The sequence below is a fragment of the Fistularia commersonii genome, chromosome 6 (assembly GCF_037954325.1).
Source record: "Fistularia commersonii isolate RoL2024-O1a breed Wild chromosome 6, RoL_Fcom_v1.0, whole genome shotgun sequence".
NCBI lineage: Eukaryota > Metazoa > Chordata > Actinopteri > Syngnathiformes > Fistulariidae > Fistularia > Fistularia commersonii.
The window spans coordinates 13,321,875-13,344,965 of NC_141289.1; the positions used below are offsets into that span (position 1 = coordinate 13,321,875).

Genomic DNA, 23,091 nt, shown 5'->3' on the forward strand with positions numbered 1-23,091 from the left:
ATCACGCTTGGATATTGAGGAAGGATCTGCTCTGCTGCTGCCACTGCTGCTGCCTCTGTGTGTGGGTGTTTGTGTGTGGACGCCTGATGAAATGAAATGCCAGGATTGGGCTACCTCCAGGGAGAGCCTCTCCATCCTATAACGTGAGCTAGCCAGCAGCCCTGTGGCATCAGGGAAAAGCCGCATCCATCAAGCGACGGGCCTCTGGAGGACAAGGCGTGAGCCAACGGGAGAGGAGATATTTTTTTAAATTATTCTTCTCTGCTGTGGAGAGAGGGGATTGTCGTCATCTCCCCCCTCCACATCCATCCTTTTTTGTCTCTCTGGTACCCCCTCCTTCCTCCTCCACCTCCACTTGTATTTTTTCCCTCATTCTTTGAGTGGCGCTCGGTGGAATATCAAACCTCCATGTATGACAATTTGTACCTGCATGGATTTGAAGACTCGGAGGCGGTAAGTGTTGAGATCCGTGTGTGTGTTTATTAATGGCTGCTCCTCACATATTCACACATTAGAGGCCTTTGATGGGTCAGCAGCGGAATAGCGTAGCGTGATCGTGGGCTTGAAGGGGGTTGGGTGTGTGTGGGTGTATATGTGTGCGGGGGTGCACATTAGGCAGATGGTCTCTGATGTATGACATTCACTCAGTTCTGTTTATATCCCTTTGAACATATATGTGCCTGTGTGACTATCTGTGGCTACAGTATAAAAAAAACGCCTTTTAGAAGTGATGGCTGGAAACCAACAGAGCCAGGAGGAGCCATTTAGTGTTCTTCATACTCTGATTCTCTCAAAGATGGATTGAACCCCGATTCAAGAAGGAAGACAGAAAATGTTAATCACCCATTACATTGCTCAATACACAATGTATGTGCCACAACTGAATTAATCATTGTTAACAAAAAAGAAAAAGATTTTTTGCCCAGAACTGCAATGGCTCAATGTAGAGGCTTGGCAAAACATGCATCGTGATGTCATTAAGTGCATTCTGATGCTGATGAGTCACATGTTGAAGCTACTCCATTGGATAATTGCGAGAATATTGCAGTGCATCCTTCAAACAGATATTTGAAAATCTTATCAGAATGCTTCGACATGGATGTAAAAGGACACTAAATGTTTTGAGAGCTAAAAGACTGTTTATGCGTCCAAAAAACAATTTGAAAGGTGATTTCACCATTTTCTTTCTCTTATCTTGACTATAACCAAGATATCAGTGGTAAAGATGCCCTGAATTTTAGTCTCCAGCATGGAACAAGCTGTGAAAACAATGGCTTTGATAATGAACATAACAATGCCTTTTTCCATCTACGGTCAATCCTTTCTGCAATGTAAAACACCGTTTTTTTAAAGGCTGTGCTGTACAGAGAGAATGTGTTAGGATATTCGGTATACCAATTTTTTGATTCTAAATATACCGAGATATTTGGGCAGGATTGGCAGCTAGGCACCATGCCTGGAATAGGGAGACCCCCTGGAGTCAGGTATTGGAGGACTCGGGTGCTTAAACTCGGCTCACCAGACTTCATTAGGCACATCATGAAAAAGCAACATGAGGCAGCCACCCTGTTAGTTTGCCATGTGCAGGGGAAGCTGTCAGTGTGAGGTCTCTTGTCAAAAGGGTGGAGACTTGCACATGACTCACCTACACTCCGTGTGCTGCCTAAAAATTAAGATCCTTACAATGCCTGAAATGTTCTTTTTTTTGTGTGAGTGGTGGAGGGTTTGTGATTTTAAAAGTGGCCAAGCAACAATTGAGTTCCCCACAGCGTCCCCGAAAATAAAAGGGCACTGAGCGTTTTTCCTTACAGATTGAGATGGGCATATCTGCAATTGTGTGTGGCGAGGACTTCATCTTCTGCTGCTAACAATGATAATTGCAACTTGCCTCTTTTGAAGTTGTTTCTCGGACGGGAGAACTGCTGCATAACTCCATTGCTCTACTGGGGGACTTAATTGCTCGTGTAGGTGAACATGAAAACGATAAACTTGAGTATTGGGTAATTGACAAGTGGATAAATTGAGTGGATCATTCAGTCCGATCTAAACGAGCATCGTGATTTGCCGACGGACTTCTGTGCTAGACATGAAATAGGCCTTAACCAGCTTCGTATCAGAACATAAGGACATACACAAGTCACTTATTGTTGGGTTTGTCTTATTATAAGAGGAGCTGAGCTTTCATTTGATCATAAACTGGTAGTTAATGGATCAGATGGCTAGAGGTGTGACGGACAGACCTTGCAAACCCAAACAGGTAGTGAAGAGGACATGAAAATGTCAAGGCCTCCAATTTAACTGATTTGCCCAGGTTTCTTCTTTTAACCGCATACACAGAAAACAACGTAGGTGGTCAACAAAGTGAAAAAAAGAGATTTTGGCAAACTGTAATTTGCCTCCGAAAAGGGAGGCATAGCTTTTGAATGGTTCCCCCCTTTTTTATACACCTATTTCAAGATATGCCTTACTTCATGGCAGAAGTCACTAAAGTAATCAAGATGCTTAGTGGTAAGTCACTCAGGGTGATTTAGGTTTATCTGGACAAATACAAATTTTAAGACTTTGTAGGGCTCTCTTGACTAGCATCCCCCCACAGTGTGTCATTGTCCTAAAAGGGATAAAAAAGTAAAACAAAAAACTACTGTGAGAGTTTCATCTGTGTTCTTAGCACAATGTCAAAATAGTGGAATAACCTCTGAGATAAAATTGAATAACTTGCCCCAATTGTCATTGGATTCCTGTTCATGAGGAATGAAAGACGTAGTTTAAATAAGAGAGACAAGTCAGTGTAGCGTCAATGTTCAGGTGCAGAACCTGAACTGACACGACGCTCTCAGGTTACCCGTCTTTAGAAGTTCTAAACCTCTTGTAGTGTTACAAACTTTGCATAGTGACTGAAATAATGGGGAAATGAGTTTCCTCTACAGGGTGACTGGGTTAAGCCTTAGAGAGGTTGCGCCATGCTTTCACTGGTATCGCTTCTATTTGATACTGACAAAAGTCAGCAGAAGTGGATCAAACGTTCGGTGGAGCTTCATACTGAGCACCTTCAATTAGACAAGTCTCAGGCCGGACAAAACTATCAGAATGCCTTGTGGTCAATCCTAAATACTGGAGGGAGTATATCATTTCCCTGGCTGGAAATGTGGTGGATTCCTTCAGAAACAGCTCCTGGAGCTCATTGATGGGGACTGCTTTGTCTTACTCTGCTTGCTATCACCACAAGCCAAAGTGGACTGATGGATGCATAAGTACAGAAAATCATGTCATATATATACACAACACAAATAAACTGCCTTATTATCCAGCACGAGGAGTGGCTAATATCCAGTTTTATTAAATCCTTGCTCAAGGCTCTTCATAAGCATTATATCAGATTCTGCATCACCGATATGATCTGTTGAATGTAATTTCAATAAATAGGAATATAAAAAAATGTCCTCTCCAGTCAATATCATGTGCCAAATAAGTTATTTCTCTATGATTTTTTCCAGTCATTTTATCCAAATATTCCTATTGCTCTCCTTTAGGTCCTTAAAAAAAAAGAAACAATTGCTTTCGTAGGCTGAGTTTGGGCCTTCTTTGACCAGTTAACTGATCAGTAAAATCAATCAGATCAGTACGGTCCTTACCCCATGGAAGTGCTCTGCTAGACACAGATTAAACCAACATTATAATGATCATTTTAAAATCATGTCAATGGTTTAAACCCGTGAAATACTGCTCTGTGACGGGATACACGCAACTCTGATGGACAACGTGCTGAAGTCAGTTCTTGGTATCTGCTAGCTTGTGAAAAATGAAAAGTGCTTAGCTGTGATGGCCAACCTGATCGATCTTCTGGAGACTAATGGTCTTCCTTAATTGAATCATCATTAGTAGCTGATTGTTTAGATTAACACTGCTGAAGGAAACACTTGGTCCAGCCATGTCCCAGCAACATTTGATGCCACTTTGGGATTCTCAGCATGAAGTCCAGAACATAAACTTGCCAAAAGTCCTGAGTGTGCACAACAACACAAAACACAATGTGGATGCTTCCAGGCAAAAGATTTTGTCTTGAGTTGTCATTTTGTGATTTAGCCATGTTTAAATAGCATCATAATTTGTTATTATAACCGCTTTTACCATTAATATTCAGTTATTTAGTTGTGACATTTAGGATGCTGCTCAGCAGATAATGTAAGGGGCCGATCATAGCAGTGTCAGTTAAAACTGATATAGCATATCAGTTTTAAAAAAGGCACAATATAATGTTAGAAGAAGTGTAAAGCATAGTCAAAGAATTGAGATTCTTTGAACCTCAAGGGTTTTTATTCAGTTTTTTTTTTTTTGCTAACTGACTTGGCGATAGCTCACAAATGGTGATAGCTCACAAAAATTCCGAAGAGTGTCTTAGTCTATGAAATAAAAGAAAAGGTCCGAAAGATGCACCAAGTAGCCTCCGTCTCAGACCAAGAGTCAACAATATCACTTTCCACAATTAGGTGAAAGTGCTGTTTTGCTGAAACTGCTGACGACCAACAAATGGCAATTTCACTTTGTCTGAGACGCTCCTGGCAGGCTGCTCTTTACTACATCATCTGTTTTTCTTTTTCTGCCTTCTTAAAGCCAAGTTGCCACTTCGGACTTGGCTCAGAGTTTACATATTAATTTGAATCAAAACCTATTACAATTAACTGTTTAAGGAGGTCTTGTATCATTCTCAACTTTAAAGCTACTGAGATGCAGCTAAATAACATCTAACATTTTTACAAAAATAATTGGAGTCATATGGGTGAATCCAGAGTCCGTTTGTGATAGTTTTGGTATAACAAGAGTAGAGGAAAATCATTCAAGTGTTAAAGTTATTTAAATGGAAGTGGAATTATTGATGAGGTAACATATCTTATTTGTAATTACAGAATTTAGGCACATATAAGGTCATTGGAAATGTGATATAGATACATACTCAATACTTTTCTCTGTCAGTTTTAAAAGTTTAGAAGACGTGACTGTGAATGCAGCATTGCATCTCACAAGCACTTAACTGGTCTTTATTTGGAGCATTTAGATGTGAAATGAAACAACCATAATCATTATTATACTTGGGAAACACTCACCTAATTTGTCTTGGTTATCTAATTTGTAACCTTGAAGTTGACCTTCTATCTATCTCAAGATCTTTGAATTCAAAAGAAATGTTATCTGATCCCTGGCTTCAGTAATCCCAAAATTTGACATTCCTTCTGCAGGGCTCAGCTGATTCATATACTAGCAGACCATCAGACTCAGATGTCTCTCTCGAGGAGGAGCGGGAAGTGCAGGCCCAGGTCCAGAACCAAAGCCCAAGCCAGAACCAAGGACCGGGACAGAGCCGCCAGGAGAGGGAGCAGATGGCAACCATTCAACTGGAGAGAGCTAAGGTAGCCTGAATTTGTCCCTAACACACACACCCTGGTTGTGCGATATGATGGAGGGATCCTCTCAAGTCCTGGTAAATAGCTGTAACTCACTGATTAAAAAAAAAGTCAGGATTTGAACCACTGTAACAGATAGCCACTCATTTTTTTCATTTCTATTTTTCTCTCTTTATTTTGTTTTTACTTTTTTCTTACTTTGTTGATTTTTAACATACCTGGGTTGTATGACATTTTAATTTCCCCTTAGGGATTAATAAATTTATCTATCTATCTATCTATCTATCTATCTATCTATCTATCTATCTATCTATCTATCTATCTATCCATCCATCCATCCATCCATCCATCCATCCATCCATCCATCCATCCATCCATCCATCCATCCATCCATCCTCCATCCATCCATCCATCCATCCATCCATCAACAGACTTGTGAGACTTACACTATGAGTTAATGTTAACTGTATAAGAAGTGAATGGACATGAGAGTCATTGCAATTTACCATGAAACTATTTAACTGTGATTACACCTGTAAAGTAACTATTTGAAACATGCTATGTATTTTTGTCCCCTAGCATTGTATGTTTATTGAGATATTTTCAGTTAAAAAACCTGGACATGGTAATACGGAGTAATTTATGAAAAAAAAAAAAAAAATGATAAATTAAAATAACATACCTGACAAGTTCCATGTTTTCTGTAACGTTCCTTTCATACACCAGAGTAAACCTGTGGCGTTTGCTGTGAGGACCAACGTTAGCTACTGCGGGGCACTGGATGAGGACGTTCCCGTTCCGGCCACAGCTATCTCCTTCGATGCCAAGGATTTCCTGCATATAAAAGAGGTTTGTATTCATGGTTAAAAAATTGCATTTTGCATTTTCACATATTATGAAAATTCATGAAAATTAAAAACGTCAAACGTCAAGAGAGTCTTTGAGACTTTCTTTTTGCAGCTACTTCTGAATTATAATAGAAAGTATTGTGGTCAAATTCTTAGACTTTAGACATAGTATATATTAGTGATCATTTCTCTTTCTGATTTCATTCATTTGTCATGTCTGACATCAATTTCTGATAATGCAGTAAATGCAATGACATAATAACCAACATTCTGCTAAATATCAACAATAAGATGTCTAACTTGGTAGTTGTAGGGAATTTTGATAATGCAAACGGATCAGATATTTTTTGTAATAATTAATAAAATATTGATCAGCCAACATTTGTTGTGTCGTAAAACAATTGCTTTCCCCCTTCCTTTCCATTAACACCTGCAGAAGTTCAGCAATGACTGGTGGATCGGTCGGTTAGTGAAAGAGGGCTGCGAAATCGGCTTCATCCCCAGCCCTCTGAAGCTCGAGAACATCCGGCTCCAGCAGGAGCAAAAGAGAGGACGAGTCCAAGGGTAAATAGCTGAAAAGCAAACTTACTACTCTGTACAAGGACACAAGGATATTTTTTTTCAATTATAATTTTTTTTTATCAGTAGCTTTTTTTATCGGGTTCGCTGTACATTCTTATTTGAAATCGGCAACAATTTGGGGCACAAAATTGACTGGTTATTTGTTAGAATAATTACATTTCTCATATAATAAAGTAGATGGAATTACACACCATAGTGTTTAACTCATGTGACACTCAAATGAGGCAGCTGTGTCAATGGAACACATGGAAAATAATTAAACCAATTTTCAGTCAAGGACAATAATCTAAACTTAAAAAAAAACAAAACATGTATTTGTTTTTTGTTTTAATATTGAAATTTCCCATTTTAATTATCTTAAAAACTTTGAGAGAAGGCAGATGAACATGAAATTCCTTAAATAAATGCATATGAAATTGCTAGAGGTTTGGTTAAAGGTGATCTGAAAATTGGTCAGTAAGAAAAATATTCAAGCATAGCTGTAGGGAATTACCTGAGCTTTAAAGAGCAGATATACAGTATTCATCCACACATTTAAGCTTGAAGCACACAAAGTTGACCCTGGAAAGGGATATCTAGAGAAGACTAATGCTCGAGTTCAAATGTAGTATCGTCGGAGTGTGTCTTCTTTCGTTTTATTTCTGTCATAATACATAATTTAGATTTAGATGGGTTCACGGGGTTTAAATGTAAAAAATTAGGTGGGGGAGAAGAAGTTGTATCGTCACTACCGTTTACCAAATACCAGTTATACTCCACAAATGCATATCAAGATGTATCAAGTCTTTCTCTAGACACTAGGCTTCTGAACAAATCCGTGGACAATTTCCGCAATAATAATTTTATACAAAATAAAAAACATGCGGTAACTTTGGATAAAAACCAATAACCTCCAAAGTCCGCAAATTTCTGTGATTTACTTTAATTTACACAGGTCTACTTGTGTCTAGTGTGGTTACGGTCTTATGTCTTCCACTCAACACAGTCAAACACTTTGAATGGCTGTAATTAGTGTTGAGATCAGTCTCCTTGTCATATCTATGTGTCTAATGTATCTTGAAGGTTCGTACAGTAACTCCAATGCACTTCCTCAAGCCTCTGTGTCACCTTTAATACAAATCTTTCTCGACCGGAACAATTTGTTGCTTTGCTCGCTAGCATGTATCTGGAGCGTTTTGTCATCCAAGCCTCTCAGATGACAAAAAGACAATTTGAATCCACACCATGACATTTTCACTGTTAGAGATTCATCGCCTTGAGAGGTTTGTTGGAAATTCTGAAGGACATTGTTGAAAGGAACCTGGAAGAAAATGAAAAAAAGTGAGAAAAAAAAAGAAATGTCACTTAAATTCCATTGCTCCCTAATGTTTCATGAGACAGTATAAAAATAAAGCTTTGTAAACATGTTTGAAGTGCTAGAAAAACACATCATAAATACAAGACATTTTTTTTCTATCTTTGGTTCTCCTTTTTTCACACTTTTCATTGTCAGGGTCCAAAATATCCTGGAAAATCTGCGGAAACCAGAAAAGCCATGACCCTTTTTCAGTCAAGAAAAATGGGAGAGAGAAAACTTTAAATGTCATTGAAAACCTTTATTTTATTTATTGATTTATTTTTGTGGACAAAACTCATTTAAGCACTTTACTGTCATTTTACTTAAGCGGTGCCTTCTTATAATCAAAAGTAAAAAGAAAAGAACATTTCAAGTGCTATCTCAAAATCTCAAAAGGAAACCGATTAGTTTTCCCATTTATTTATTCACAGTTGCTCTTTAATAAAGCCATAGTATTTTCTTATTAATTTAGCTGTTGGAAAAATCAATTAAACACTTGGGTACTGGAATAATTGATCTTTGTAGCTTTCATGAAGTCTTGTGAACCCTGCATATTGATGCTACAGGAGCATTTAAACATTTGTTGTTTTTGTTCTCCAGTCTCTTATTTTGGAAAAGTAACTGTTGAAAATTGCCTGGAAATTATCTTTTGAAAAGAGTTTCGACCCTGCTTAAGTTGCTTTGTTGTTATTTTGGGACCTTGAAAGATCTTCTTGAAAGTTGCGTGCTACAAAAAAGCTAAATTATAAAAAAGCCAAAGAGGTTCTGCTCATGGAGTTAATTCTACAATCTCTAAGAAAGTAGTCTAGCCATTCTTTTAGCTTAATTTAGTTTATCATCCATTCTTTATTCCAGAACTGCAGGACTGTTGTCATACACGACATTGGCTTGCATATCACATTTTTCCACATCCCAAACATTTTTGCCAAAATGTATTTCATAAACCAGAAGTAAGAGTTAGTAAGAGTTATGTATACAAAGCAGTAACGGTATATTATGTTCAACCTTTGTACCTTTCACACAACTGGAGTCCACATTCACTGCAAAAGTATGTTATTGTGTAAAACCTGAATGCCTTTTTAATTATTACTTTTTCATTCATTTGGATTTAATATCAGCTTTAGATTTTCAATTTCCGTTTCAGCGTGGATATTGAGCTCAGCACAACATCAGGCCTTTTCACTACATGTTTAAATGTTATCCTGTGTCCGAGCAGCTTGGGACAACGATTAGGTGCAAAAATTAATCATAAACATCAACAAACTGTCCAGCAGTTTGGACATAGATTAAGTGCCATGGTTTAAGGTGATATTGACCTAGTATTTTAATGGATGCAAATCTGAAAAGCATGAAAGCTTTTGGAAAATAAAGCAAAGAAAGGAGCAACCCCTTAATTACAAATAGAGGATCTTAATAGTCAGATGTGTTGAAGTGAGTACTCTGAATGCAACCGAACATATTGATTCCTATCCTGTTCTTTTTAACATCAGCCTTACTGTGTTGAATTCTTGACAACCAGAAATATTCCCAATTGCTGAAAATAGTATGTCAAACTGACAAATACGTAGATTATTAACTGTGCATTCATACAGAAACAGTTAAGGGCATTACAGTGTCTTGATTTCCCCCGGGAGCAAAGCAGTTGGACTACTGGCCGAGGCCAGTGTGGATAGAAGAATAAAGCTCAAGTCTGGCCATCTTTATGGTAATGAGCTGTGACAGGGAAAAGCAGTGACCAGTTAGAATTAAGCAGTGCTCCACCATAAACATTCCAGAAAACACAACTACAGGATTCTTACAGCAGCTGGAATACCTGAAAAGCAACTGACAACTTTTCCAGTCACCACATAGGAGAAAAAAGCAGTATGTCCTGAAAGAGCAACTTGTCCTTAAGAATCTTCCATTATTCATTTACTTAGTGCCCGATTAATATAACATGAATGATAATAGATATAATAACAGAGAAAGGGATATATGGGAACACAGAAGGGGTGTATATTAAAGATAAGCCCAACAGAATGAAACAAAATAAAATCATGAGATGGCTAACATTTGCTTTGATTTGGATGCATTTCCAGTTTTGGAGCGTATATTTGATGCCGAATGCTCACATTCTACTGGTGTGATCGTGTCATGCATAAAAATCAGAATACAGTACAGAATACTTGACCATAAGCCTAATAAATATCTGTTGCCCAGGTTCATGATCCTTCCTATCATCCCAAGTCGTGTTATGAACATTATGGGAAAAAACAGGAAAATAGTTTCAAGAAATAACAATCTTACACTCTGTCGGTTCATTTTATCAACATAAAGATCATCCACATCCCGGAGGCCTCATCCTAAACCAACTTTGATGGTCCAGCCGCTCCCCGTATAGACGCACAAACTCAAATTAAAGCAACAATATAAAATACATTTTAATGTTAAATTACTATCGAAAATTATCTGATGAACCTCTAAAGTTTTATTTTTTTTGTCCTTTTCCATATTAATACCACTATATGTCTCTGTCTTTCTTTATCCCTTCTCTTTTCCAGTAAGTCTGGAGGGAACTCTTCATCCAGTGTAGAGGATGAGGTGTCTGCCTCTATACGGCCCCTCATATCCTCGGCAGGTGAGAGCATCGGACTGGGGGAGAGGGCTGTTTCTCGCCAGCCGCCAGCTTAGAGCTGAGCTTCCAGAGCCACACTGACATAGAATAAGACTCTACAGCCTTCCCATGTCTCTGCATAGAGCATAAGTTCATTGCGTAGAGTTGTTGGTACATTTTCCCATGATCCTCCTCTTCCTCCAGTTGAGGACTGCAGGCGCTCTGAGACTGGGGCTTACCACAGTGTGAAGACTATGACCCCCCCCCCATGAACTGCACTCATGTGACTTTGTGAATATGACCATAGGAAAATAGAAGCACTTCTCATATGTTTCATATTATCAGTTGTCCTTCATAGGTTTTCATTCAATGAAGCGCTCCATGTTGCGTGAACGTTTGTTAGATGATGTGGTGACATTTCACCCGGTATCAAAAACTGACGACTCTCTCACTGTCTTGTCTCCCCTCCCGCAGGAAAACAGAAACAGAAAGTGGTAAGTTGGTGATGGTAAATCCCAATCATTGATCATCTACTGGACTCTTGTCGTCACAATCATAGAACAAGAGGAGCAAGTAGCACTGAGGCATTTTGAACGACACTAGTTCCCCTCCGTCCAGACATGAGGAAGCATGACACGTTCCTCTGAAGTATCATTTTATAACGCAACTTACTGAGAGTTTCCAGGAGAGCTGAAGGATACTATATAAACAGTAAATCCTACAGTACCCTACAGTAAATAAATGCATAAATTCAATAAAGACATCAACAGCACCTCGTCACAGTCAGAATATTTTTTAAAGTTGTGCAAAAATCTAAAAGTTCACAGCAAAGCTGTCAGTTTTGCTCTTTTTATACAGTCTTTCCAAAATAGGGGCTGTTTCATTTGACAATACAAACAAATGTAGAATTAAAAAAAAAAAAAACTGTTTCATATTGAGGTGTTTTATCCAATTATGTACAGAAAGCAACAATAGACAAGAATTATAAGGATTGAAAAAAATTAGAACAGCACTAAATGAAAACTTTAACATAATGTCTGCAGTCTTTTTTTCTTTTCTTTTATTTCAAACATATATGGACATATGCCATTGTATGTAAAGATTTTGGAAATGTGCTATAGTACTTAGGATGAACATGAAAGATTTATGGACAGAGATCAATCTATGCCAGTGTTAATACTGAAATTTGTTATAGTGTTGTATCTCTCCATATAACCATTTATTAGTATATAAATCTAATCTTCTGCTTCAGAATGGTTTCGACAAAAATATGGAATATAAGCAGTAGTTCTATCCTCCGTCACTTGCAATAGTGTTGTCTCTTATTGTAATTTCCACTAGCTCAGATTTTACTCTTGTGATTATTTTTTGACATCAGTGTACAGTAGCCAGTCATATTCATCCATTTATGTAGCAAATGATAAGACACCAATGTCAAAATGTAATAATGTTTCCATTTCTTAAGATAATTACAATTTTTTTGTGTAAAAATAAGAAGAGGTTATATTATGGTATTGTACTGCTGTATAATTTCGGATGAATTTTGCTATGATGCTTTGACAATATTGATTTTGCTATTATTACATTTTGACATTATTTTTTATAATAAGTGATCATTTGCTACTCGTTTCAACATGGCGAAGTACCTGCTTCCCATTTAACACGTGTGATTGGACTCTAAGATCATCTTACCTTGCTCTTATACTTTTTGGCTTTTTTTCTTACTTTTGGTGCATTGTAAAGTATGCACTAAATTGGTCACTGCTTATTGAATATTTTTGCATCAACAGATGGAGCACATCCCCCCGTACGATGTGGTTCCCTCCATGAGGCCAGTCGTTTTGGTGGGACCCTCACTTAAGGGTTATGAGGTGAGCCACCAAATCTTGGGAATTAAAGACAGTCAGTCTCATGTCAGTCTCTGGGATGGTGGGAACCATTCATACAACAGAAAATAACTTGTGTACAGCTTCATTATGTGTAAGACATATGTTTGACTGTAAGGTGCAATATTTCCCCAGCCAAGTTTGTATTCAGGAGTGTCACAACAAGCCTCTTCCATCCCACCCTTGTCTAAGGCTTCCACATTTAATGACTGAACTAAGACAGCCAATGCTTCCTTCAGTTACCATGGTTATGCTTCACGAACATCTAACAACAACATTATTTTTGCCAGTTTTCTAAACTTGAAGGCACTCATTGTTTTACCAACTGTTGGCTATTTGCAGTCCATAAACAAAAAAATCCTCACAGACAAAAAAAAAATCAGCAGCACAACAGGATTCAGTACTTGTTGGACTCTTACAAAGAACAATAACTTCCCCATTACTGAGGGAGCATTTATCCATTTCCAACCAAGCTTATGAAGAAAATACATGGACTTCTTGGCAACCATTGAGTAAATGGAAAAGATTCACCTAAAAATGGAGTAAAAGTAGAAATGGAATTGGTAGAGTGAGAAGATGATGCAGATAATGGGGTTAAATGGAGGAAGGTGATTTGCTGTTGTGACCCCTGAAAGAAGCAGCCAAAAGAAAAAGAAGAAAATATTCACTTATAGAAATAGTGTTTTCCCTTATGCCATCATCAAATTGATATCATGCTGCTTTTTTTATATTAATCTTAGCTGCAATTGTTTTTTACACAACCAAACACTGAGCTTATTGCATGTGCTTCCAAGATCTCCGAGTCCCCCAAAATAACTGACTTTCGGCACAGCTAATTGTGAGTGTGTCATTGCCCACGTCAAGTCCAGATTGCAGCCTGGCTAACAAGAGGACAAGGAGGTCAGATGGGAAAATGTGGTGTAATTTGCAGTTTTTGTTTCTATTTCTTTGTTTTTATCTGTAAAACATGTCTTTTCAAAGACTGCATCCAGGAATAACAACAAGACACCGATTCCAGGCTTGCAATGCTTAAAAGTAAACCACATTATCATTCATATTCAAATTCTTCAGTGGCTGATAATTCTGAAAAGTAAAACCACTCCGATGCTCATCTTTTCCGAAATTTAAAGTTGTACTATAGTGTCTCCCTGCGAAGAACAAACAGCTTTTAAAATGCATTCATTAAACGATAATGAACTTGTGCTGTTGAAGAAAGAGAGAAACCCCACACAGGAAGGAATAGATTTGACATTCGAGACCAACATTTTCTCTCTATTCAGGTAACAGATATGATGCAGAAAGCGCTCTTCGACTTCCTCAAGCACAGATTTGATGGCAGGTGAGCTATATATGGATTTTTTTTTCATTAATATTGACCAATGCTATGATGTCTGCATAATTAAGGTAAATTGGCATAATATTGGTATTATGCCAATTATGATATAGTATTAAGTGATAGTAATGATTTGAAGAGTAATTTTTACCTGAGGTGTTTGAAAAGGGAAAACTGTATATGCAACAATTAATTATGTGCAAAATAAAAACAACAGTTAATGTAGTTTAAATATGTGGAAAACTGTAATTTTGTTGTTATAATAACGAAAAATTCTTTGGACAATCATAATTTGGGGAGCTAAATAATACGTCCAGGTGTTTTGATTTATTTCTTGTAGGATATCTATCACACGAGTCACAGCGGACATCTCTTTAGCCAAAAGATCTGTTCTCAACAACCCAAGTAAGAGGGCCATCATTGAAAGGTCCAACACACGCTCCAGTTTAGGTAAGACGTGCTGTATTTGAATTTACAGTTTTGTCACTTGAAATTGAAAACTAGAGCTGCTGTTTGTGGATTATCACTAGAATTGTTGACGGAAAATGCATGAACCCAGATTACACCCAACAGAACATGTATGAAAAATCTGAATAGTAATGATTCATTGTCCAATGGTGCCAACAGAGGCGAAGAAGTAACCTTAAAGTCTGTAAACAAGGACTTGAGACAATTAGCAAGAATTTAACCGAGTTAACCGAAATAAAACGTATGCCTTCAAATCATCCGATCTATATCTTGTAATATCAGTGATCATGACATTGCATTTCATATAATTCAAATGTTTGTATCTAAAAACAGAATCAGTGAGTGTTGCATTTAAAAGACTTGCTTTATTATCATTTGTGAAGATTTTTTTCTTTCCTTAATAAGACAAGAGGGTTTTTAACCTTTTGGCCTGTTAATTAAAATTGTTGATGGATTACCTGCAGCCCTAATAATCCCTGGCGTGCTCTCAGGACATTCATGGAGAGGACCATAATATAGTTTGTCATACCAATTACAGAGATCCCTGTCGATAATGCTCTGTAAACATGGTAAACATGGTAACATTATTTTCCCTATAATAAACAGTGATCATCTTTGATTGTTTGCATCATCAGCTGAGGTGCAAAGTGAGATCGAGAGGATCTTTGAGTTGGCCCGCTCCTTACAGCTGGTGGTGCTGGACGCTGATACCATCAACCATCCGGCTCAGCTCCTCAAGACCTCCCTGGCTCCTATCATCGTCCATGTTAAAGTATCCTCCCCAAAGGTACGTTGTGTTGTCATGAACATGATCACTCAAAAAAAAAAAAAAATCCTGCTAAAATTGTATTTAATTACATTCTACGCACAACTCTCTTATGGGTCATCAGTTCTAAAAAAACAGTCAGCATGAGGAAATGCTGTGATATGATCTCTACAGCCACTGTCCTGCAGAATAATTCAGTTGGTGGATACAAAGAACAAGAGCATCTATACATTGTTAAGAAAGATTTTCCACGTATCAAAGGTAATGTTCCTTATGTGAGGGTTGTTTTTTCCCTTCCACAAGCTTGGCAGCTTCACTCAAGTACAGTGTTTGCCCCAAACCAGCATGAAGAACTGTACTTTAAGCCCTCTGACTGACAGCAATTTTAATATAGAGGGCGGAGCTTTAAATCTGCACCAATTCCGGTACACCAGGACGCATCTGCATGGTGTCTGCTGCAGTTCTCCCATCACACTGAAACTACAGCAAACTGGGGGTTTGGATAGGGCAGGACAGAGTAAAATGAATACTGTGATACAAAGAAAATCGTAAAAACTAAATTATATGATTATAAGGTAAATAAAGATGTATAGCATGGGCGAATCTCTGCACACACTTGAACACATTGTATTTTTTTTTTCACGTCACGAATGGGAATGATGTTTTCCATTGCTCACTACAAATACGGCATCTGCTGTTTTATGCACTGATTGAGAGGGGAGGAGCGGGAATATCTGGTTCGGTATGACCTGAACATCTCACACTTGCTGTCAACCAGGTTTTGCAAAGACTAGTCAAATCCAGAGGGAAGTCCCAGAGCAAACACCTGAATGTCCAGCTTGTAGCCGCTGACAAACTGGCCCAGTGTCCACCAGTAAGTAGTCATCCTTATATACAGTAGTTGCACCCTGCTTGGCTTTTGTATAACCATTGAACTAGTTCTCTAAAACAAGAAAAGCATTCCAAATATTCATTTTTTTACATTCACTTACGACTTAGGACCCAAGTTCTTATATGGTTTGCATTTTTTTTTCTCTTTGCTATTTGGGCTTAGCGGTCCCTGATGAGCATGAAAATATAAGCGCCATCTAATGACATGGTGAAGTTTATGAGAAAAAAAGGATTTTCAATTTTTCAAGATTTTCAATTTTCAATCAAGTCAAGCCAAAATGTGACGTCGACACATGTCGATGTCAGGTTGTAGACAGTTAAATGTGAAAATGTGATTGAATTCAATGCTAGCTCTGAGTTCTCCACCGTATGTTATAGTGCCATTGGACTTTTTACTAAATATTACTGAGATTAATCTCATCTTCATCATCAGCCCCAGCATCATAAACAGCCTCCTCTAACTTAATTCCTATCTAATGCCAACAGGAAATGTTTGACATTATACTGGACGAGAACCAGCTGGAGGATGCCTGTGAGCATCTAGCTGAGTACTTAGAGGCCTATTGGAAAGCAACCCATACCTCCATGGCAACGCCCCTAAACCCCCTGCTGGGACGCAACCTGGGCCCCTCCAGCCTCACTCCCTACCCCACCAGCATCTCTGGACTGCAGGTATAGAAAACACTAAAAAAAATGTAACCCAACCATGGTAGCTATGTCCGTTTCAGACCGCTTGTTCTGCACTTAAAGAAAAGTCAAGTCCTTCAGGATAAATTAAATTAGTTTAAAACCTGTTAGAGAATGACATCTGCCATTTAGTTCAGAATATGCCTGAAAAGTTCTGGAACGCTAATTAAGAGGATGTCTTTTCAAAATTTTGCTATTGCAAATACAGGCAAGGTATTGCTGCTTACATTACTTCAGACTTCCCCCAAATAGACAACAAGCTCCACCTTGGGGTTTTATTACTTCCTGCCTCCAGACAACAGAAATTTAAGTTATATTCATAAAACCATCTGTTAAAAAAAGAGTCAGTCAATCAGGCCTCTGTTCTTCATTTGAGTAGATTGTATTGGGTTTGAAAAATAGATGTTCTAAGCTTCTCTAGCAGACTTCCAAATTTGAATATAACTTTAATAAAGATAATGGTTTTTCTATCGCATTCAGTTTTGCCCAGTAATTCCTTCTGCCCCTCGGTCTCGATGCCTGCTGATTAAAAAGATGTTAATAAAAACCAGCTCATGACCTACATCTCATGGGCTTAGAGTTTTGTATTGTTTTACTGAGAGGAGGATATAAAAATAGTCTTTGAAAAGGCTGCATCACCTTTTTATAGGTAATATAACAAGATGCATGACTGTCATCAGGATGAGTTGCTTTTTTTCTAAATTTTGTCATGTTAAAGACAAACAAAACAATCTGGTGCACAGAAATGAGGTGTAGCCAAATTGGTGGTTTGGAGCAAACCTTGCTTTGCTTTGTGTGTTGATGCCCTGGTCCTCAGTGCTTCTTAGCCTCACCTGTGTGTGTGTTATTAGCAGAGCCAAAGAATGCAACAGAGCAACCACACCGGGGACCATTCCACACCAAATGAACGTCGCAACCTGATGACATCGGATGAGAATTACCACAACGAGCGGGCGCACAAAGGACGAAACCGGATGTCTTCCGGCTCGCAACACAGCCGAGATCAACAGGACCCCTACCAGGACTACCAGGACCCCTATCAGGATGCATACAAGCCACACCGCAATCGCAGCTCCCCGGGCAGCTACAGCCATGACTCACGGCACCGACTCTGAACCCATTCTTAGCATTGCAGGAACCCGAAGGGCCCGGAAACACCCACCCAAAAACACACGCTGCCACAGAGCCAAGATGGTCCCAAATTGTTCTTTTTCAGGGTGTTCTTTTTTCGGTTTTGTTCTTTTTTTTTGTCTATGTGGCAATCTTTCTCTTTGAAAACCCAATGAAATCATGTTCAGGTGTAGGTTTTTGGCCACATCACCAGGGCAGTCCATCCAAACAGTAGTCAAAAGTTTCAGGATGCCAACACCGCTATGAGCTGAATTTGTCTCAATCATATTTGTAGGACTACTTGGGATGGCAATGACAGTGCTCGGCGGTCACGCAGCGCAGATTATGCTTGTTGCCCTCAGCAAGCTAATTCTGGACTGTGGTCTCAACGTCACAATTTGTCGGGATGTCTCATTTCCCTGGACGTCACACCAGGTCCACAGAAGTCCACTGCACACAGACTGCTGAGGGCTGCCCCTCCCCACCCCCCCTTTCCTGGGCCTTGTATAAATCCTCTCACCATTTAGCTTCCTGCATGCCTGTAGATGATAAAACCTCTGCATCTATCCAATTGATAATTTTGTACCTAGCATTCTGGATTCTCCTAAGACGAGGTGTAGATACGGGGTCGACTTTTCAAAATCACCCAAGGGTGGACAGGCGGACAGCTGCAGCAGGCTTGTTAGGGGTTGGGGTGGGGGAGGGGAGGGGGTGCATATAATATTTGGTGCTTCACATTCCCAAACTTTTTTTTTTTTGCTATTTAAAAGTCACTTTGAGCAAGGTCAGCTTTTCTGTAGCATATCTTTAGGATTTAATTTTGGGCGAAGACTCGCCAGCATGGGCGGAGCAGATTGTTACGGCACTGGGACCCGGTCTCAGTTCCGCAGTTAGAGAAGGCAATGCTGCTTCTATTCTAAACAGTTTGCACTTGATAAAGAAGGCAATAGCAAAAGGAAGTACATGCGCATATGGTACTCCAGATGCCATTCGATGTTGAGATTTGGAATGAGCTAAACACAAAGCTGTGACAACCTGTTGAGCGGTTTGGAGCTTTTGTTTAATGTATCACTCCTGCCAGTGTGATATTTTATTCATTTATTTGTTAAATGGCCCTCAAGGAGCATTTACTGCTGAAGCGACGAGATCTTGCGTTTCAACGCATTGAAACTAACTTTGCATAAGTTGCAAAGCGAAGAGGGCGGATCTTGGTTAGAGTCAAAAGTGAAGGGTTCCCACATGTCCTGAGAAATCTTATTGTCCCCCAAAATGGTTTTAAACTTTTTCTTTATAGGTCCAACAAATTTGCATACGAATTGAAAAAAAATTACGGTGAACATAGAAATCAAGTTAGCATTTCAAGAGGGAACTACGACTATCTAGAAAAGCGTTTGAACCCTGACAGTTGTACAGCACTTCAAGTTTCTGCCTCATGTGGTTGGTTGAAAAGGGTCAAATCTCCTTCCTATAGTTTTTACGGTATTAAAATGTTAAAATGTGACATGACAGGATTGGTTGCATCATGTTCATCCTCTGTGTAGCTGGCATGTTGTCCTGACTGCAGAGCATGTTTCCTCCCTTCTTAAAATAGAAGCCTTACTGTAACCAAGTTGATGTTTTTTAGAAGTATAAGGCTCCCCCCCCGGAAAAAGAAGGTTTAAAAAATATTAAAGATGGCTGCAGCTACAGATCAGTCATTTTCTCTGAAGCCCAGACGCTTGTATCTCACTACTCAGATATTTGTCATTCAGAAAGTGTCAGTAGATTGCATGACTCAAAAGCAGAGCCACCATAATAATATTAGTTTCCTAGGAATAGAAAAAATAAGACATTATAGAAAGTGTACGGGAACAGTACGAGTAAAGCTATAACCCATGTGGTGCTCCAAAAGGAACCAAACCTGCTGTGGTTGCTAGTAATGCTTTCAAGGTTTATTATCATTATGATTTCTCCTAACATATCTTTTTCTCTTGTAATTATGCATTTCATTACCTCCAGGTCACCTACAGTAATTCACTGCCAATGTTAAGGCAGCAAAGTAATGATACAATTCTGACCACAAATGTACCGAAGTCCTGGGATTATAATGTTCTGCTGACCCTCCTCATCTGAGAAAGGTGTTCAAGAAAATAATTGAGAAACTCTTCTTAGAATAATAAGGTTGTTAAATTATTACCTTAAGATTAGAGTGTACTAATGATGTCATCTGGTGATATCTTTAATGGGTCTTAAAACAGTAGCCGCTCTACTTTGACAGTGGGATGATCTTACTTGAATGGAAAAAAATGACAGGTCTGCAAAGTATGTCAGTTTTTGTGTGTGTTTCCCTGGCAGCGTGTCCCCATTATGTCACACATGTTCACTTTGACACTCAATATGATATATAATGACGAACAAGCTTGAGCATCTATCTAATAAAATACAATGAATTCTTAACCTTGATCCTGGGCAAAAAATAATCTGAACAATACCAGGATGAAAAAATATTTCTGAGTGTGACATATCAATATATTAAAATGAACTGATGTATGTTTTTTTAATTCTTCTTTAAATGCATAAAGGGAAAATGTTCATTCTGTAGATAATGTAATTCTCATATATCTATGAATTATCATTTTTTTTAAACAATTTATTCTGCTTTGTTGTTTTCAGAAACACTGCCAGGGAAATGTATATGTACATTTTGAGCCGGTTGTTTTCCTCTCTCCTAATCTTTGGAATCGGATTTGTCCCATTTGAAGCTCCGAGTCTTTGTCAGGCATGTTTAGACAAATGTGAAAGCCATTTCCCCTTCAGAAAGAAATGAAGCGCAGCATGGAGTTTGGCTGCGCCCGTTTAAGGTGGTGCCCTCGTGGATTTCTAACATGACACATTAATTCGTTTCGTCCGAGATCTATACTGAGAGGTGTCAGTGAATCACAGGCTGCTGGTCGAAGCTGCTTTCGTAAGAGAAATACAAAAAATGAGCTGCTGCTTTATGGCTCAGTTATGACAAATTCAAAAATCTATTTTAAATTTGCACTGCCTCATAGTGTGGTGTCTTGTGCTGCATGGTCTTTTCGGCAGTCTGCACTAGATGGCAGCACAAGAAAGTTTTTTTTTACTGAAGGAAAATACTTAGATTAATTGATTAGATAAATAACTGTTGATATTTAATATTATTGATTGTGCTCCTATATTACATTCAGTGCCAGTCATTCTGATGAAATCTAGAAAATGATCATGACAGTGACTGTCAGCTGCTTCTCATAACCATGGTCTTTAAGTTGCTTGGCTAAAACTTGCTGTTTGAGCTGCGTGACTGAACAGAAACGCAGTGGTTTTTCTGCTCAATCGTCATTGTGCTGTCAAACGGAAAAGATAATTGAAATAATGGATTAGAGAGAGAAACGTTTAACATTGCAAAAATACTGTCATTGACTTTGACAGTTTTTTTCGATGTCACAATGGAACCTAAACAAGATCCAAGTATTTAGGGACAGCGAGGTCCTTCACTCCTTGAAGACATTAAATACTGATGTAAAGCAGCTCTTCATTTATTCACTTAGATAAGAGTATAAGATATAAGTTGCTCTTCGTAGATCATTTGTATAGATCTAGATAAAGGGTTGGAAATAAATGGGGAATATCTTCTATAGCACAAACGAGAAAGCAAAAAAAAAAAAAAAAAAAACCCAAAAGGTGTGCATATATATATATATATATATATATGGTGTTTATTGAATAACTTTTCCCAAGATGCGAATCTGGTTTAAGGGCACAGATCATTTCAAGGATCAGACTCTTTCTTGACCCTCATGTTTATCTCCTTGTTGCAGTTATTGATTACTGGGCTGTGGATCTGTCTCATTGCCCCATACCATAAAGCCCATTGGTTGACTGAGCAGGGAGCCATTTTCCATTCAAAATCAAACCGACCAATGTCGAGCGGGGCTGCTTGAGACAATCAGAAGGGATTTCCAGACCAGCATCCCACCATTCTTGTCTTGCCCTAAAATTACCCTTCAGACCAGGACGATATAAAACCATCATTGCTGCCTGTGGCCTGATTCCTTCTTTTCCTTTCTTTCTTTCTTTCCAGAATTAGAACTCAAGGCGACCACAAAAAATCACGGAGGGTTTCCTTTGCTAAAAATGTAAAACAAAAGAGAGAGCGAAAAAAAATGATATATTCCGATAGAAAAAAATAATAGATAAATATTTGCTGGTGATTATTTTTATAACAAATGTACATAATGTCTTTAAGAGATGCTGTATACATGTGCAGAGACGACATGACACAACAAAACCACGTGGGACGTTTGGAGCACCCGCAAAGTCCAGCATTCAAGGCTTCAGTCAAGTGCAATACAAAACGGCATGCTGATTTAAAAATGAGGAACTCCATGTACTGTACTATGCAACCGCAAACTGTGTACATTGCTTCATGCTGTGGCCTCTCCCATCGCCCCTTTCCAAGCAGCTTCATCTGGACTTTTAAGGGAATTTTTTTGTGTTATTTTTTTTTTCCTGTGAAAGGTGAAAACCTTAAGCGGCTAATGCGGTATTGCATGCATAGTATGCCATTCTAATTTATAAAAAAAAAGGAATTAAAGAAATAAATGAAATTGGAGGTGACGCTACAAGTGACTTAAAACATTTCTTTTTTCAAAATAAAAGAGTCATTCTACACATGTCTGCAGTTTTTAGCTTGGTTTTGTTTTTTCAATAAGACAAATGTATTTTCTGTTTGTTACTGTATCGCCTTTACTGACATATATTTACATATGTGGTAAGATGCCTTTCACAAACCCCAAACCAAAAAATAAGATTAATCATTCCTGATCAAACCTTTGATTCAAAATAATTAGCATATTTTGTTTTTGTCAGGCATTTTGCAAAAATATTGATTTATTGAAATGTATTTGTGTGTGTAACGTGTCCTAAATTTGGTGACCTTTCCTCATAATCATATATATATAATCACATTGAGTGTAATCTTGTATTTTTTTTTTTCATATCTTTGGGGCAAATATTTTGATTTGACAGTTTAGCGTTTTAATGATGTGATTGACACGGAATAATATCCCTTCACTCACATTCCAGTGCAACTGGCAACAACTTGGGGTCAGTTTATATTAAAAATCAAGAACGTGCTCAGTGCATGAACTAACTAAATGCATAAATAGGTAAAAAAAAAAGCAAATGAAAAA

General features: G+C 38.3%; 1 protein-coding gene across 3 annotated transcripts; it reads left to right on the forward strand.

Moving 5' to 3' along the window:
- LOC147233422 (voltage-dependent L-type calcium channel subunit beta-4-like) lies at positions 1-23,029 on the forward strand. 3 transcript variants are annotated; one of them, XM_086148252.1, is made up of 13 exons: positions 1-453; positions 5,235-5,405; positions 6,126-6,248; positions 6,684-6,811; positions 10,706-10,782; positions 11,233-11,252; positions 12,549-12,629; positions 13,925-13,983; positions 14,318-14,427; positions 15,081-15,232; positions 15,990-16,085; positions 16,589-16,774; positions 17,641-23,029. In XM_086148252.1, exons 1-13 carry the CDS (start codon positions 409-411, stop codon positions 17,902-17,904), a joined length of 1,512 nt encoding a protein of 503 aa, XP_086004378.1. In that variant the 5' UTR covers positions 1-408; the 3' UTR covers positions 17,905-23,029. The 3 variants fall into 3 exon arrangements, with proteins under 3 accessions (XP_086004378.1, XP_086004379.1, XP_086004380.1); XM_086148253.1 differs by having other exon boundaries at positions 17,644-23,029; XM_086148254.1 differs by lacking the exon at positions 10,706-10,782 and having other exon boundaries at positions 6,684-6,808; positions 11,231-11,252.
- The last annotated feature ends 62 nt before the right edge of the window (positions 23,030-23,091 follow it).

Coding starts and splice junctions, on each gene's coding strand:
- LOC147233422 (XM_086148252.1), top strand. CDS start 409: ATGTATGACAATTTGTACCTGCATGGATTTGAAGACTCGGAGGCG. Junction 13,984..14,317: donor AAGCACAGATTTGATGGCAG/GTGAGCTATATA, acceptor TATTTCTTGTAG/GATATCTATCACACGAGTCA. Junction 14,428..15,080: donor CAACACACGCTCCAGTTTAG/GTAAGACGTGCT, acceptor TTGCATCATCAG/CTGAGGTGCAAAGTGAGATC.